The 18,134-nt window shown below is 39.9% G+C and overlaps 1 protein-coding gene across 4 annotated transcripts in view; it reads right to left on the bottom strand.

Moving 5' to 3' along the window:
- LOC127646432 (PTB domain-containing engulfment adapter protein 1-like) overlaps window positions 1-18,134 on the bottom strand; it is a 113,642-nt gene that overhangs the window by 2,507 nt on the left and 93,001 nt on the right. For 2 of the 4 annotated variants that reach the window (XM_052130086.1, XM_052130085.1), the window contains exons 3-11: window positions 14,475-14,536; window positions 13,895-13,966; window positions 8,851-8,949; window positions 6,643-6,780; window positions 6,438-6,554; window positions 5,722-5,808; window positions 5,275-5,457; window positions 2,248-2,386; window positions 1,742-1,836 (exon numbers count right to left, since the gene is read on the bottom strand). In XM_052130086.1, the coding sequence (XP_051986046.1) occupies window positions 1,742-1,836; window positions 2,248-2,386; window positions 5,275-5,457; window positions 5,722-5,808; window positions 6,438-6,554; window positions 6,643-6,780; window positions 8,851-8,949; window positions 13,895-13,966; window positions 14,475-14,536 (992 nt within the window). Of the gene's footprint in view, window positions 1-1,741; window positions 1,837-2,247; window positions 2,387-5,274; window positions 5,458-5,712; window positions 5,809-6,437; window positions 6,555-6,642; window positions 6,781-8,850; window positions 8,950-13,894; window positions 13,967-14,474; window positions 14,537-18,134 lie in introns of all 4 variants that reach the window. The other 2 variants (XM_052130087.1, XM_052130088.1) reach the window with 2 other exon arrangements.

Raw genomic sequence — 18,134 nt, 5'->3', positions numbered from 1 at the left:
GGGTTGGGGGCAATGATGCAGTAAGTTTCAAATACTGTGCACTGAGACAATTAATGACAGTATGCATGCAACATGACAATGCTTGACAATTTAAATAGGCTACATTTTGATTCATGAGGTGCAGAAATTAAAGTGCAAAAGTCATGCTTAAATCTCAAAAATGTCAAAGTAAGAGAGAGAATTCACTGTGAGGTGAAATAATTAACATGTACAAACCATCTCTGTCTCTGAAAGTTTGTGGGGTGGCATAGAGGGTGAAAGCAGAGATCAAGATAATTGAATTGTTAAGGATTACAGACACAAAAGTATAAATAACATTTGCAGTGAATAATACTCTCATAACAGGTGGGGTTTCCTAAGAAATAAAAACATTCTTTAATCCTCTGAATTATTGAAACTGGAATAAAAAGCACCCTGTGATATGCCAGAATGAATCCTGCCAGCCAAATCCTTTGATCTATTAATTATGTCTGCCAATCATTTTGGCTGCCTCTACGGTTTATGATACAAAAAACTGACAGTATTTATTTTACCATATCTAGAATTCTGTCATAATCCTACTTCAAGACAATGTGAGCAATGTGCTCAAGATTATTTACAATATTTATACCATTTATATTTAGATATATAAATAGTATTGTACATTGCATCAAAATTAAACTTTAGGATTTATACACAGGTAGTGCAGCAGAGAGGTTGTAATATAAAGAGTGCATCTGAGTCCTCTGATTCACTACAAGCTAACATACTGCAAAAACAGATCCTTTTTTTTTTTTTTTTTTTGCCATTTACAGAGTATGGAGTTGTGACAGAGACAAAATTGATTTCTCAGCACAACCTATTTCAGTGATATCTGTCAGGTAGTAAGGACATTTTAACCCTTGTGTTGTGTCTGTTTGTGCTAACACATTTTGTGTTCACGGTCAAAAATGACTGGCCCAATAAGATTGTTAATACAGTTCTCATATTGCATATATTATCCCAAGAAATTGCATTATATCTTTTTGTCAACTTCTTTTTAGTAATTATGACAGGTTTTTGTTATTTGTGCATGAATTTCCAAAAGACACACATAAATATAATAAACAGGAGTCTTTTTGTCACGTTTTTCCTAATTACTTCTTAAAACAAACATATAGCATATAATATGGCATATCATATCTTACAACAGACTATCTTGATTCAAACGCGCCCAAACACAACATAATATGATAAGTAGATCTTGAAATATTCCTTAAAGAGTGTACATGGAAAGATGACGCACAAAAGAGCACTCAGCACATATTGTGTGTGTGAGCGCGCACATGTCCGAGGACTTTGTGTGTGCAAACATACATCCACATACATTATGTGCTCATCTAAAGGATTGGGATGCTGATAATCCATGTCCAATGGCCGGTCACTTTAGACCAACAATACAGGTGTAACAAAGTGAAATAAAAGCAATAAAATGTTATGAATATTATAAAAAAAATAAAATAAATGTATGTGTTCAGATGTGTGTGAACAAAGTCATGGAATATTATTCCAACAGGATGAAATAAACTAGAGTTTTCAGTCAGTTTTGACCGGAACACAATATAAGGGATAAATATGGTATACAGTATGTATATGAACACACACACACACACACACACACACACACACACACACACACACACACACACACACACACAAATGGACTTAAAGCACCTTTAACAAATGTAAAAGTAAAAAAACAAAAAATACCCTGTATGCTTACCTGCATCTCGTCCAGTTTGGACTGAATGTCTGGTGTTAGGATAGCAGGTCCACAGATAAACGGATCAAATGGTTCTGCTCCAAACAGGTCTATATCTGCAGCACAGCCAGACAAACTAATTACTAATTTGTCATTTGGTACTTGAATCTCCCCGCAGCCACTTATTACAGGGACAGTCATTGCTCCAGGGCACAATTGTGATATTTCATGGATCACTGGTTACAAAGTTTGTATCTAAACTCTCCAGACAAAATTATACATTCATACATCATCAATCTGTAAAATGGAATTAAAGATAAAGTACACAACTGCATAGCAACAAATGCCTTCATATAACTTATATGCTCCATTCTCACTCTGGCCCCATTTGTTTTCAACTCAAATGGACCCTTTTATGGATAAGCATATTTATATGATGACATTAGCATTTATGGACTTTGCCTTAAGGTGCATGAAAATGGAAAACATTAATCTGAGTGAGACAGCAGAGATAAAGAGCTCCCCACCTTTGTCTTTTGGCGGCAGTGGGTTGTTCTGAGATGATATCCCATTACAATTCGCTCTTCTTGTTATTGGAGACGCAAGGGTGAATGGAACCATATCAAATATGTCAGTAGAGAGTGCTGTAGCTTGTATGCTTCCAGCCTGATAAAATGGACAGCACACAAATGTAAGACCAGCTCAGCTGTAACCAAGATCAGACTCCAAATGACTGATAAATAATTGACCAAGCACTCAACACCTACAAAATGCAAATGAAGAGCAACACTTTTCCCTTTTTTAGTATGGAAAAAGCTAAAGCAATAGCTCACACAAAAATGAAAATTCTATCATTTACTCACTATTATGTCGTTCTAAACCTGTTCATGATGTTTTTGCTGAAAAATGTAGCTCTCTGTCAAAACTCTCAAATGTCATTCGCACATATTCAAACTTGCCATGTTGTGATAGGTTAAGACACATGAAAACCAATGCCGTTGGGGATCATTGACACATCTTGAAGAGCCATATTTGAATGTACAAAAGCAAGATTTTCATTAAATAACATTGTAGTCTGTTCCTCACACAAAGCTACTGTATGATTTCAGACTTGTAATACAGCATATGAGTTCCCTATCTGTCACTCACTCGAAGTTGTGTCTATGTAGTGACATTAGCGTTCGCTCTTGGGAGCCCCAAACACCTCAAATCTTTGAGAAATGCCAATGAAAATTGGCAAGTGGAATTTGCATGCCACTCCCCCGGACATAAGGGTATAAAAAGAGCTGGCTTGCAACCACTCATTCAGATTTTTTCTTCAGAGCCGAGCAGTTGTGTTCAGCGAGCTGGGTTACTCTGCCAGCCCATTCACCTCTAAGAAGCGAACTGCTGTTGGAAATATGGTGCATTTCAGCGGCTTTCTCTCCTTCTGCAGCGGTCACTGCAGATTATGTCTCTGGGCTCTTCGACAGCCTAAGACAGTAAATATTCATGTAAAAGAGTAGATTTTCTTTAATTGAGCAAACACATTGACGTGAACATCTTTTTAAAGATGCGTATTTTCCTTCTACATCCGGGTACGAGGCCAGCCCACTTGTTGCAGGAGGGGATTTGGTGGCTCCAATGGGTTCGGTTCCTCCGGGTAATCCCCACGGACCGCTCATTCTCCAGCACATTCGTTCGTTCAATTCTGGAATGAGACAGGCAGCTCACCTTGGTCCCTTTCTTCCCGGAGGTGCATGACGAGCCCGTCGAGGGTTATGCAGCGATTCCTCAGGTGGATAAGGTGGTTGCGGTGCACACAAAGCGCCACCACCTGAAGGAGTCGCCCAGCACTCCCCTCCAGGGCCTGTAGGACTACGTCTTCTCTGGTGGCCAAAGCCTACAGCACCATTGGACAAGTCACCTCCACCCTGCATGCCATGATCGAGATGAGGGACAATGACAAGGCACGCTTCTTGAACGCGCCCATCTCCCAGGTCGGCCTTTTCAGCGACACCGTTGAGGAATTCGCCCAGCAGTTCTCGGCGGTGAAGAAACAGACAGAGGCAATACAGCACATCTTGCCCCGGCTTGGCACAAGAATGTGTACTCCGTCTGCTTGCCAAGGGCGTCCCCCTGCGGCGGCAAAAGCCCAGCCGACTCCGCCCCAGCCCGAGGCGGAGAAAGCTGATGCCCCCGCCTCACGGCCTGCAGCTAGACCCACAAGAAGGCTCCTAAGTGCCCCTGACATGTACGACCCAAAGAGGAAGATGTCTGCTAGAACCCTGGAGTAGGTGACCAGAACATTCCGTTCCCCCGGTGGAGGGCCAGGAGGAGAATCTTTTGTTCCCTTTTTGGCACCATACTGGCCCCCCCAGACTTGGTTCTTGGACCTCAAGCTCCTTGCGACAGCACCTCCCAGGCAAATAACCCTGAGGGAGGACCTCCTCTCATGCCCAGACCTCTGGAACCTTCATGTCTGGTCCCTGGATGGGATGCGGAAGACCTAAGTGGTCTACCGCCCGCGGTGGTAAAAAAAATTAATCAGGTCAGAGCACCCTACACGAGGCAGCTCTATACCCTGAAGTGGCGATAGTGTCCATTTTGCTTACATTTGAAACAATATTTCTCTCAGTTAATGCTGTTAATTATACAGGGAACCTTTTAACTTGGCACATTATAATGTCATAGAGCACTGAGCACAGAGTCAAAAATCCATCTTGGGATATTAAGAATATGAAATTGTTTGTTCAGAAGCATACAGCATGTCTCGTGGAACACGGGCATGTAGTTCTCACTCTTTTCTGTTTCAGTCATATGAAAACGTTTGCAAGAATAGTGTTGTATATGAGGAGGTGCTCGAAGTTTAGTTTCTCTATTTCCACAGAGTAGTTGTGGAAAACATACATTGTGAACGCAACTCTGCAGGTTCACTTCATAGCCTATACATGGGTTTACAACATAAACAAGTATACCTTGAACCTAAAATGTATTAATATTTAAATTATTGTTATATTTAAATGTATAATTGTCTTTAGATCTTAATTTGTATTAGTCATTTTCCACCCGTTGTAGACGAAGACTTGCGTGGTGGAAAATTATATGCGATTTTTTGACCACTTTCACATTTTAATTGTTTTTCATTTCGTTTGAAGTTCATTTTGAATTTAGAAATATTTTTGGTTTAAGTTTTTCGAGTTTCAAGAAATAAATTAAATTTCTTTAGCAAAATCAGTAAAGAATATTCACTGATCCCTCGGCCAGGGATATGATACGATGTAATCGTATATAAAAATATTTTTTGATACAAATATTGAGAGCATATTTCTTGCATATCGCCCTTCCCTAGTCAATAAAAACAAATATTTAATTAAATAGATGGACCAGGATATTTATAAAAAAAAAAAAATTGTGTTCCGCATAACAGAGAAAGTTATACGGGTTTGGAACGACATAAATAGAATATAGAGTAAATTATGACAAAATCGTACATTTTTGGGTGAAATTGAATTACATGCAAAGTACACAGAAAAATTTTGTGTGCTAATCTGAAAAGAGCACAAGACATTTACAAGAGGTCGTGGTACGTTATAGCTGCTTGTGGGCTGTGAGTGGTTGGGCTTAGCCATAGGCAGAGTGAGCAAGCTTGCTGATTGGCTGGAATCGGGTGAACTGGCAGGTGTTAGAGTGACAGAGGAGATCTCTAAGCTTGACAGGGATGTGACATCACCACACCAGGACAAGGCAGACGGTCTCTGCAAAATGTACAGCTCATTAGAGACATTAACATGCAGGAGCTGAGAAAGGAGGCTGAGGGTTTGGGCAGGGAGACAGAGGGCAAAGAGAAATCATAAGGGGATGGAGAGAGAGAAAGATAGACAGGGATGAAAGAGTGAGTGGTAGGGTAGATAGAAAAGATAAACAAACTAAAAGAGACCAATTCAGATTCAATTAGATTACCAGGAAAGAGAAGCATTTTACTGGAATACCAAACATGTTTCATTTCCTACTGAACACACTGGTGAGCAGCGAGAATCCATCATCTGGTCCTCCAAGTCTTTCAGTTTCTTCTTCAGTTTAAAGTTCTCCATCTCTAAATCCTGAATCTTTAAATAACATAAGCAGATCGCACAATCATAATTATTTTTTGATTTTCGATAATGCGAAAACATTACATTTGTCATAAGTCACTGCAGTACACCACTAATGAAATGATGAAGGATTTGATTTAAAGCAATCTTTAAGCCGCACCTTAAGCAGTACATACAGGGAGTTGTTTGCAGCAGAAAACAAGACCTGTGTTCATTGACAATGGCAAAGTTTGTAGACCACCCACCAGACTGAGGCATTTTAATTGATAACAGATCGAAATCCAAAATGATTCAATAAAAACATCTCAGCAGAGGAAAAAAAAGGCAAAAACATGTCCTGGTTCGTTATCCATTTGTCAACGAATATTACTCAGTAATGATATCTCATTAACGAGATAAACACTGGGTTAAATATGACCAGGACATTTTCTTGACAGGTTTCGTGAGATTCAGCCCAGTAGAAGCAAGGGCGACATTGCAAACTTTCAAAAAATATCTCACTGCTTCTAGGCGGGGCCCCACAGATTTGAGTAATGCTCTTGCATTAGGTTTCTTACAATCATTCTCAGGGACAACTTTGGGCCAGATCTCATTTACAATGATGAAATGGCTCAAGTTTGCAACATGCCAGGAATATTTCTTACTCGTTTCTGAAGGTTTCCAATCTGTTTTCTCATCTCTACATCTTTTCCACCAGACTCCAGAAACATCTTGTAGGCGAGATCAAAGGCTTGTCCAATAGCAAGAGTGATCTCCTCTGCCTGCGTGACATTTGCATCAATTGCAATTATTAAGCAAACCTTTGTCAGATATTACTGTAATTATGCTTAGCTATTTTTTACAACATACACATTTTTCGCTGTCGAACACGTAACACAGGTGCTTTTTAGTCTCCGGTTCTGAACAGATAAAAGTGAAGATTCTTTTATCAGTTTTGTCATCTGCGCAGAAGGACATTCTGTGAAGTTGGCAGCTGTGCTGCATCTCCTGGAACAGGAATAAGATGAGTGAGAACAGCTCACTGGTATGACTGACCTATTTTAAGTAAAGCAAAGATCTCATGCAAGTAAAGACAAACAAACAAGTAGATAACTGCCCTGAGGAAAATGTTATTGCTCAAAGGCTGCTATTTTATAGCTCAGGAAACAAGTTCTCATCTATGTTTCATTTCAACTTTTTTTCAGATGTTTCTCCTCTGGATCTTGGAGGAATTTGATGAAAAATGTTCAACTTCATATTAAAAGCTCTGACTTTTGATTGCTGACTTTGGTGTCTTTGCAAATCTGAACACAATTTGTGACTCCGACACAGGAGATTACTAAAGAGTTCCTTCTGTCTTTTCAGATAAGTAGGAAACTCCATCTGATCTCCATTTAAATCTCACTGCTTTCAAGGAGACACAATTTAGATATTAAAGAGATCTCATTGGTGATTTTTCATGTCTATGGACAGGATGGGCATTTCAAGTAATCATGTAGCCGGGTATACATTAGAAAACGAGTAATTGATTACTTTAAAATTGGAATTTCAGTTCAACCTTCAACAGTTTTTTTCTTATTTTAAAATGAGCACTATGCATAAACATAAACATGACAAAAATATTTGCACCCACACATAGAAACATACATTTCAAGTCTTTTAAAGTGATACCATCATTTTAAGTAATGACAGAGTTTTCTTATTGGGAGAACTATTCCTTTAACGTCAACCAATGCATTGAGTTGTAATGGCAAAATTTAGGTGAAAGAACAGTCTCATTGCTGCCCAAGACTAATCTAATTGCAATATTTGAGTAGTGTTTTTACTAGTTGTATATTTAAAGCTGACTGCTTAATCGATTACTCATGCACATCCCTAGTCTTAAAAGAATATTCTAACTATTGTTAACTACAATTTAAGCTCAGTCGACAGCATTTGTGGCATAATATTTATTACCACAAAAACTTATTTAGACTCGTCCCTCATTTTCTTTAAAATAAGCAAAAATCTAGGTTACAGTGAGGCACTTACAATGGAAGTGAATGGAGCTAATTTTTGGAGGATTTAAAGGCAGAAATTTGAAGCTTATATAATAAGCACTCATGTATTTTCATTGTCATGGCAAAAAAGTTGTACAATTGGCTATAACTTTACACAGAAAAGGTTAGTAAGCAATTTTATCACACTAAAATCATGTTAACACGCATATTTTTTTACGTCTTGTGGCTATACTTTTAAAAATGTGAGGAATTTAACATTAAAAAATTGGCCCCATTCACTTCCATTGTAAGTGCCTCACAGTAACCCAGATTTTTGCTTTTTTATTTTTAAGAAAAGGAGGGGCAAGTAAATTTTTTTTGGAGGTAATCAATATTATGTCACAAATGCCGTTGATTGAGCTTAACTTGTATTGGACCCAGAATATTCCTTAAACACTTACAGTTCACAAACGTTTGCTTTATATTCAAATCCTGTCAGAACCTCTGACAGAGCTGTTTTGTTTTGAACAAACACATCTAATTGCATTAATCAAGTGCTAATTGGTTACTTCAGTTGTCAAATTAGATAAATTAGTTCAGAACTGGAATTAAATCATTCTGTCATTCATGCTTACAGCACTTAATTGGCATGACATTGAAATGTAATTGTTTTAAAGATAAGGTAGCGCATTTAATGTTCTGCTTAATTGCATTTCATTGTGCTGTCAGACCAGGTGTGAGGATGGTAGTGGGGTAGTTCATGGGCTGCATAAATTAGTGTGGTTTTTCGAGTCTGAATTAAGGAGTTGTGCATAAAATCACATCAACTATGTGGTTTAACCTTACTGTGACTGAAGAGCATTATATATCTTACAAAAATAATAATTACAAAATGATTTTTTTCAGGTAACCTAAAACATTGATTCATGTGTTAACATCTAAATTAACTGGTTTTATATACAGTAAGACAGATTTTTTATTTAATCTTAATGAATCAACCTGACTAAATTAAGTTACACCAAAAAAAGTTATTTTTAATGATTAGATCAAGTAGAAATAGATCCGCAGGTTACAAATGCAGGTTGCTACTTTTGTGTACCTTTGTTTTGGGGTCCAGTATCTTCACACCGTAAATAGAGATCTGAAGCTCCACTTTAGGAGTTTTCTGCCCCTCTGACTTCTTGATGTGCTTTTGAAACTGAGAGAAACAAAAATGATTCACCACATGCAGCGCAAGTACATACTGTCAAGGGGAAAGAAGACAGAGCTGGAAGTGTTCACCATATTTTAAAGGCAGCTAGAGAGCAGTATAGCATCAGATGAAATGACGTGATGTCAAACATGTAATACACTGACCTGCAGAAAGTCCAAAGCTAGACATAAAAGAGCTGGAGGTGCAATTTTAAGCAGTTTGAATCAATTTAATCAGAGCAAATTAAAACTACGTATTGTAGCACTTCTCATTTTATTACCTTCGTAGCATGAAGCACTTTTGGAATAAATATCCCATTGCGAATGAGTCACTGTTTTACATTGGTCTAATAAACAGTTTTATTTATGATGTTTTGTGTGTTCACTATCTGGTTCAGTTATTACATCTATAAAACTAGTTTAAACTAGATTTGGACATGTTCTAAAGAAAATGTGCTTGACTGTGCCAAACTTGCTGTCCCTATGCTAGGGTATTATGTGTTGTTGCCAGGGTATTGCTATACAATTGCTAAGGTGTTTCCTTAGTGGTGTTTAACGCATTGATATGTAGTTGATAGGGTGTCCAAGTGGTTGCTAGGGCATTCCCTGGTGAAAAGTCCAGCATTGCTGGTCACCAGCTTATGTTGTGATTTGGGTGCTAGTCCCCCAGCATAGAATGCTAGCATGCAGGTAACCCCACCAGGGTTTTAAACTATTTTAACCAGCTTTATCAGAAAGATCATGCAGGTCCACCAGCTAGGTGTTGTAGGTGAAAAGCATGGCTATGCTAGTTCACCAGCTAGACCAGCACCAACAAGCATAAACCAGCCTAGACCAGCATGGGCATTGCATGCAGGTTCAGCAAGGTTTCTAGGTGGTTGCTTCCTTGCCCAGGTTAAACTAGCCCACCTCCAAGTCTGTATGATACTCTGGTCCTTAGATATTGCTAAGGTCCCTCTTTTAACGTAAGTCTAGGGGACTTTACTCACCAGCCAGGTGATAATAATAAGTAAGATCTCTTAGAAAAGCACAATAGAATAGTAATTGTAATAGTGATGCTTGCTACTGAATATGAAACATAAAAACTGATAAACAATATGGTATTTGGACATGGGTTGTATACAAGGTTGTATACGTTAACATGAACTTACAATGAACATTGCTTTTTTAGGATTTATTCATCTCGGTTATTGTTAATTTCTACATATACTATTTTTTTCACATTAAAATACTTTGACATTAGTTAATGAATTCTGAAGAAACGTGAACTAATAATCACTGTTGGGAAACTACTTAGAAAACAAGTAGAAAAGAAAAAAATATCTGCTTAAAAAGAGAAGAGTAACTTCTGTGCAAGAACTCGTGTATTTGTGAATAATTTATTTAAACTAATATATTTATGTCACGAACACCGGTGAAGGCGCCTCCTCCTTGAGCCTCCGGAGATCGCATTCACCCAAGTACTGATCTCGTAGACTACATTCCCCACTAGCCCACACACCTAGGTCTGATTACTCGCCCAGCTGTTTCTCGTTACCTCACCCTATTTAACCGTGTCTGTTTGTTCCTTCTTTGCGAAGTCTTGTTTAGCCCCGGTGACATTTCCAAGCAAGATTTGAAACCACTCTAGTTTATCCGTGTACCGACCTAGCGTTTCCCTGACCACGTTTGTTAGCTTCCTACCCTGTTACTCTAGCCTGATAATCTACCTCGACTGTTTGCTGCCTGCCCCATTCTCTAGCCTGTTCTCGTTTCGCCCCTGTCTCTCTACTACACTCTGCCCACGACCTTGCCTGTATGACCTGAGTTTTGCTGTTTCAATAAAGCCGCATATGGATCCCAACCAACTTCATTAGTCTTCATTACAATTTACATGGACCATCCAAACAAAATGATTCACATTCACATACTGTAAATGATTTGGACCTTCCAACACTCTGAGAGATAAAGGATGGGTGAGCATGTTTAATGTATTAGTCAGTTACTTAAAGTTAGAAACATCTGTACTTTTACACAATGTCATTGTTCGGTCTCATAGATCCATTGTTATATGCATAACTTATTCTCTATTTAGACCTAACTTAGCTCATCACCACGGTCTTTACCCTTGATGACTAGTATCATCAGGGCAATGAGGGATGAAACCCTCACAACCCTGTTTAGTGGCGGCTGATAAAAAAGTGGACCCCAAAGCAGAGTTTGCCAAATTATCCCTATAAAATTAACAGGGTGTGCTCCAAAACGCAGCTGAGCAGATATCTGCCCAAGATGTAGCCATACTTTTGGTGGAACCAGTTTACCTGAAACTGACATATTTTGACTAGAATATGCACAAGCAATCATGGCCACTATCCAGCGAGACAAACGTTGCCTATGTACTGGCTGACCAAGACTCTTTATCAAAACACACAAATAGCCATGAGTGCATTTCAAACAAACTGAGTGCATTTCACAAAAGCACGTAATGCCCTGAAAGGACACAACATGGGGATATCCTGTACCTCAGTAAATTTGAATTAACGGAAGGGGAGGAGTGTACAACAACCCGTCCAGCCACTCTTTAGACAGAGCATCTAGTCCCCAAAGTGGCCTCCCTGACCATTCAGAGCCACATATGGCAATTGTCTCGGCTGATCGGTCTTGTCCCAAACCATGTCCATATGAGACGCACAACTTCTGGGTATAGGCGCCATTCTCCTGGAAGTGGTCCAGTCTGGAACAGCAGATATATATATACTGCCCTGAGTGAGTCAAGATTCGGAAAGGCCCACAACAGAAGTTTCCTTGTCACCCAAAGGCAACACAGTGACTTGGTTCCACCTTGGTGATTGAAATGATACACCATGGACATGTTGTTCGTCCTTACCAGAACATGCTTGTTCTGTATGAGGGTAAAAAGAGCTTCCGGTGGTAGGTGAACAGCTCTTAACTCCAGCACATTGCTGTGCTCTGAGGTCCAGTGTAACTCCAAAAAGCCTCTGACCATCCTGCCTTACTATACTGCCCCCCCACCCCTTTAGGGGTACATCTGTTGTCAACACTGTTTGTCTCGCCGTAATGTGACCGAAGGGGACAACAATTTCTTGCTCCTCCAGGGAAGGAGTTATGGTGTAGCCCGATGAACACTGCTTGTTACAGAACATAGCTTATTTTATTCTGAAACAGAGAGACTGTACATTTGACCACCATTTCTGTGTTTGGATAACTTGGTGGCACGATGAAGCGCAAATCAACCAGAAGCCCCAGTATGACAGGATTTTCAGACCTGCCACCTTCAGGGAAAAGAGAGCTACTGACACTACTCTGAAGAATCGTGGAGAAAGCGAAAGGCCATATGGAAGGACTCTGAACTAGTAGACCTGACCAGAAAGGCAAAACAGAGGAACTGTTGGTGTTCCTGACAAATGGGCACATGGAAGTACATCTTTGAGGTCTACCGAGGTAAACCCTTTGCCTGGTTCAATAGCCTGTAGAATTGTTGCTGTGGTTTATGAATGTGTTTTGTCGTCTTAGATCTAAGATGGGTTGAAATCCACTATCTTTTTTTGGCATAAGGAATAGTTGGACTAGAACCCAGGATGCCATTTGTTGGGACTACAATTGCCTGCTTCTGTAGCAAGGTTGCAGTTCTCACATTTTTCCAGACTGGATCCCAAACCACATTCATGGATCCCTGAAAAAAGGGGAGAACATTGCCAAAATTGGATCTTGTATCCTGTTTTGATGGTTTCGAGTACCCAAGAATTTGAAAAATGTCTTCTGTCATATACCCATCATTCAGAACAAGATAAGTATGGACTGAATGTGATTCTTCTCTACAGTGGAGTTAAGACTCAAACTACCAAACTTGTCTCAGATGAGGAAAGAAAGGCAACAGGAAGAGGCTGGTTCACCCGGATGTTTATATGTGGTAATCGAACCCCTAAGGTCAGTCAACTGACTTTGTTGTTATTAGGTCTTGAGGATAGGCAGTAGAATGGTATCATCAGGATAAAGACTTTGGCGATGGTCTAAGTGAGGCTGAAATAGATCAATAGTATATTTACAAAATAACATCTTTAATCAACCAAAGAGAGCGCATGTTAAACCACTCCTTGTCTCTCTTCACTGGCTGCCGGTTGATGCACGTATCAAATTCAAGGCTCTGATGCTGGTATACAGAACAGTCACTGAGTCTGCTCCAGCATACCTTAAATAATTTCTGCAGAGCTACACACCCACTAAAGGCTGCGGTCGGCTAAGGAACATTGACTTGTTGTACCAACACAAAAAGGCACCAAAAAACATTCCCGGACTTTCGGCTTCATCATAACATGTTGGTGGAATGACCTTCCCAACTCCATCCACAAATCTGACTCACTTTCTGTCTTCAAAAAATGGCTAAAAACAATTTTTTTCTATGAGCACTTAACCAGTCAAAACAAAAAAAAACATTCTTGTTGCACATTAATCTGTTTTGAATACTATTCTGATGCTAGTGAAACTTTGTAATATGGCACTTTTCGTACCACTGTCTCCTTAAGAGGATTCGCTTATGTTTTCCTCTTTTATAAGTCGCTCTGGATAAAAGCATATGCCAAATGAATAAATGTAAATGTAAATATGTAAGATTAAGAAATGCTATTAAAAATATATGTTCATGACACCTAATAATGAACTAATGCAACATAAATAACATTATTGTAAAGTATAATCAATTACTCAGTAGAATAAATAATTGTTTTCACTGCCTGATTTTGCCTTGTGTTTACTGGCACTCATTTGAAATTAAAATGCAATTTGAGTATGTTATAAATACTTTGGAAGCAAACTATGCATTGAAATTTTTTTGCAGATTGGCATTTAATTAACATATTGAGTTAGAGTTTCTGACCCATAAACAGAGAAGAAAATGAAGGAATTTTGAGCACATTTTATAGCCCATAAATGTTCAGAATAATGTTATAAAATACCTTCAGCTTTCTGATGGCCACACGTACCACATCTGTCCCTTTGGGCTCCTCCACCTCTGTTATTCCCAAAAACTAAAAAAAAATATACAGTGTACACAAACCACAAGCTTTTTTAACATAAAATAAAATAATATTTAATATAATTAATTTAGCATGTAAAGGTGTCTGTATTGATAAGTGTGTGAGTGTGTGGTCATTATGTACTGGATGCTGTTGATGAAAATATGAGGATGAAGGTCAAATTAAGGTAGTACAGTGAGCTCTACACACACACACACATACTTGCAAGGGCGTTTAGTACAACTTTGAACATCTTTACATCCATCATTCCAACAGCTTCATTGGAGCAGGCTATCCCACACACACACATACACACACGCACACACACACACACACACGCACACACACACACACACGCCAAAGTCATTGTGTACTGTTTGTATTACCCATGAGTTTTATGCACTGTGCATTTTCAGTATAATACTGCACAGTGTGTGTGTGTGTGTATTTCCCCAATCTACAGTAAATATTGTAGCAGCAGCTAAGAGGACCACAGCAACAAATATGCATTAAAATGTACCTTAGCATTATATACAACGTGGCTTCTCACCAGGGCTTCAGGTGTGTGCATGGTTGGCTTATCTGGATAAAAAGAGAGAAAATAAAAATTATTTAGGTGTAGGTTAGAGGCAGCTGACAGCTTCCAGTGTGTCAACACACATGCTGTACAATCTTAAAGATGTAAGAAAGATAGGGCAGTTAAAGGTACATTACCTGAATTCTGGGATCAGTTTACTGTAATTTTGATATGGTGTTGGGATTAAAGAAAGTCAAGTAATTGGTAATGTAATTACATTTAATCTGATGACAACTTTAGAGAAGTATTTATTATTCTTTAGTGGATACATTTTTTGAGTACATTCCCCAACACTCCTTTCTAATTCAGTGTTGACTGAGTAAATAATAAAAAAAATTGTCTTGGTCATTTGTTCAATTTACAACCAGTGGTAAAAACTTGGAATGTTCTTGTTGGCCAATAAGAGAGAAATAGATTATTCTTTAGTCTATCAGACACCAGCAATTGAGCCTAGCGGACATGCTGTGTTTTATTTCCTGCTGCCTGTGTAGGTGTTGATGAACAGCCCCCTCAGTGTTCTGTCTGTTCTCTCTGCAGCTGAGGGCAAAACTGTGGCTTGATTAATTGGCAAGAGGAGACTTCTGTGGTTGGTGCATGCTGATGTGATGTAGACCTGACTTGTCAGTTCACTGTTTAAACAAAAAATTTAAAGAAACTTGGAAAAAAGTGGAATAAAAAGGGAGAGACAGACCCTCCGTCCAAAATCGTGTACTGTCACAGTATATACTGTATTTGATGAAGGAAGCTCTTCTCGCCCGTTCTTTAGGTATGCATGCGAGAGGCAGTGGCAAATTCTCAGGGCCCTCAAAGCCTTCTCTGCTGGCCTAGCATGCCAAATAAATAAAACATTTTCATCCTTTCATTCTCAATCACCTTTTTCAATCATGTCAAATCAAATCAATTCAAATCACTTAATTGTCACACGACCATATGCACAAGTGCAACAGTGGGTGAAAGTCTTGTGTGCAGTTCCGAGCAACATAGCAGTCATGACAGTGACGAGACATACAGTATACCAATTTACAATAAACAACAGATTTACACAACACAATTTACATATCTAATGTACATATAATTACACAACACAATAATAATATACAATGTACAGTAAACAATACACACAATATGGAATACATGTACAATTAAAAAAAAAAGTATATAAAGTATATAAAAAATATACAGAAGATTGTATTGCAAGAGAATATAATTTATATAATTTATAGTGTGAGATTAATAAAGTGCAGTGCTGATATATTGATCGTCAGAGCTCAAGTGTTCAAAAGTCTGATTGCTTGGGGGAAGAAGCTGTCATGTAGTCGGCTGGTGCGCATCCTGATGCTGCGATACCGCCTGCCTGATGGTAGCAGTGAGAGCAGCCCATGGCTCGGGTGGCTGGAGTCTCTGTTGATCCTCCAAGCTTTTTTCAAACACCGCCTGGTATATATGTCCTGGAGGGAGGGAAGCTCACCTCCGATGATGTGTCTGGCAGTTCGCAACACCCAAAGCAGGGCTTAACGGTTTTTGGTGGTGATATTGCCGTACCAGTCAGTGATGCAGCCAGTCAGGATGCTCTCTACAGCGCTGGTCTAGAACCATGTGAGGATGTGGTGGTTCATTCTAAACTTCCTCAGCCGTCTCAGGAAGAAGAGGCTCTGGTGAGCCTTCTTCACAACGGCTTCAGTGTGGACAGACCATATGAGTTCCTCAGTGATGTGGACACCGAGGAACTTGAAGCTGCTGACTCTCTCCACCAGTGCTCCATTCATCTTTCGTCTTTCCTCCTGAAGTCCACAACAAGCTCCTTGGTCTTACTGACATTGAGGGAGAGGTTGTGCTCCTGACACCAGAGTGTCAGATTGTGCACCTCATCTCAGTAGGCTGTTTCATCATAGTCAGTGATCAGACCTACCACCGTCGTATTGTCAACAAACTTAATGATGGCATTGGAGCTATGTGTTGCCACATAGTCACAGCCCTGGGGGGCTCCAGTGTTCTAACCACCTGACGTCTGCCTGACAGGAAGTCCAGGATCCAGCTGCACAGAGAGCTATTTAAGCCCAGATTCTGGAGTTTCTCATCAAGCTTGGAGGGCATTACGGTGTTGAATGCTGAGCTGTAGTCTACAAAGAGCATTCACACATATTTGTTCCTTTTTTCCAGGTGGGAGAGAGCAGTGTGTATTGTAAATGCAATGGCATCATCAGTGGCGCGGTTGTTGCAGTAGGCAAACAGCAATCGGTCCATTGAGGTGGGCAGCACAGAGCAGATGTAATCTCTGAATAGCCTCTCAAAGCATTTGCTGATGATGGGGGTCAGAGCAACAGGACAGCAGTCATTTAAGCAAGTGATTTTGGCTTGCTTCGGTACAGGCACAATGGTTGACGTTTTGAAGTATGTGGGGACTACAGACAAGGAGAGGGATAGGTTGAAAATGTCCGTAAAAACACCAGCGCATGCTCTGATTACGTGCCCCGGAATGCCGTCTGGACCCTCGGCTTCATGGATGTTTACCTGTCGGAAGGATCAGGTTACATCCGCAACAGAGACGGAAAGTGAACTAACCTCTGTTATGTTGGCTACGAGAGCTCTCTCCGCGAGCGTGGTGTTGTTTCCTTCGAAACGAGCATAAAAGGTATTTAGCTCATCCGGGAGCGAGGCAGCGCTGTTCACGGCAGAGTTTTTATTCCCTTTGTAGTCCGTGATGATATTAATTCCCTGCCACATGCTTCTAGAGTCGGTGGTGTTGAACTGTCCTTCTATCTTGTGCCTGTACTGGTGTTTAGCTGCGCTGATAGTTTTGCGGAGGGCATAACTGGCTTGTTTACACTCCTCCGCATTCCCAGAATCAGAAGCGGAGGTCCGCGCATGAAGTGCCGCCCAAACATCGCCGTTAACCCATGGTTCCTGGTTGGGGTAGATCCGTATTGTTTAGGTCGGAACAACGTCCTCTACGCACTTCCTGATGAAACATGTTACGCTATCAGCGTAAACCTCGATGTCGTCATCAGAGGTGGACCGGAACATCTCCCAGTACGCGTGATCAAAACAGTCTAGTAGCATAGATTCTGATTGGTCCGACCAGCACTATATCGTTCTGAGGGTGGGTGCTTCCTGTTTCAGTTTCTGCCTGTAAGCGGGCAGAAGCAGAACGGAAGAGTGGTCTGATTTGCCAAATGGTGGGCGGGGGAGGAATTTGTAGCCACTCTGATGAGAACGCCGGCTCTTTTTCCCCTTTTCCTTCTGCATTTCCTCGGCCGGGCAGCCCCGACAAAGGGCTCTGCTGGCGTGTTTGTAAACAGCGGGTCAGCATTAAGGAATTTAAAGTCCGGTTTACAGTGTGTAATTGCAGAAACAATGTCAAAAAGCGTTTGTCTGTCATATGCAATAAGAGAGACAACATCCAAGACAAGAAAACAAAAAACTGTAAACAAAAAAACAAAAACCTGCAGTATTGTGTCGGAGCTCACAATGCAGCAGCCATACTCGGCACCATCTTGAATCTAAAAAAGTATTTACAATCGCTTTTCACTCTTAATTAACCTACAAACAAATACAGAAAATGAAAAATGTATCCAGTTAGAATTTATTCCTTGATGCTTACAA

The sequence above is a fragment of the Xyrauchen texanus genome, chromosome 7, assembly GCF_025860055.1.
Source record: "Xyrauchen texanus isolate HMW12.3.18 chromosome 7, RBS_HiC_50CHRs, whole genome shotgun sequence".
Lineage (NCBI taxonomy): Eukaryota > Metazoa > Chordata > Actinopteri > Cypriniformes > Catostomidae > Xyrauchen > Xyrauchen texanus.
The sequence above is the reverse complement of the archived record's forward strand: the minus strand, read 5'-3'. Positions and strand labels throughout refer to the sequence as shown.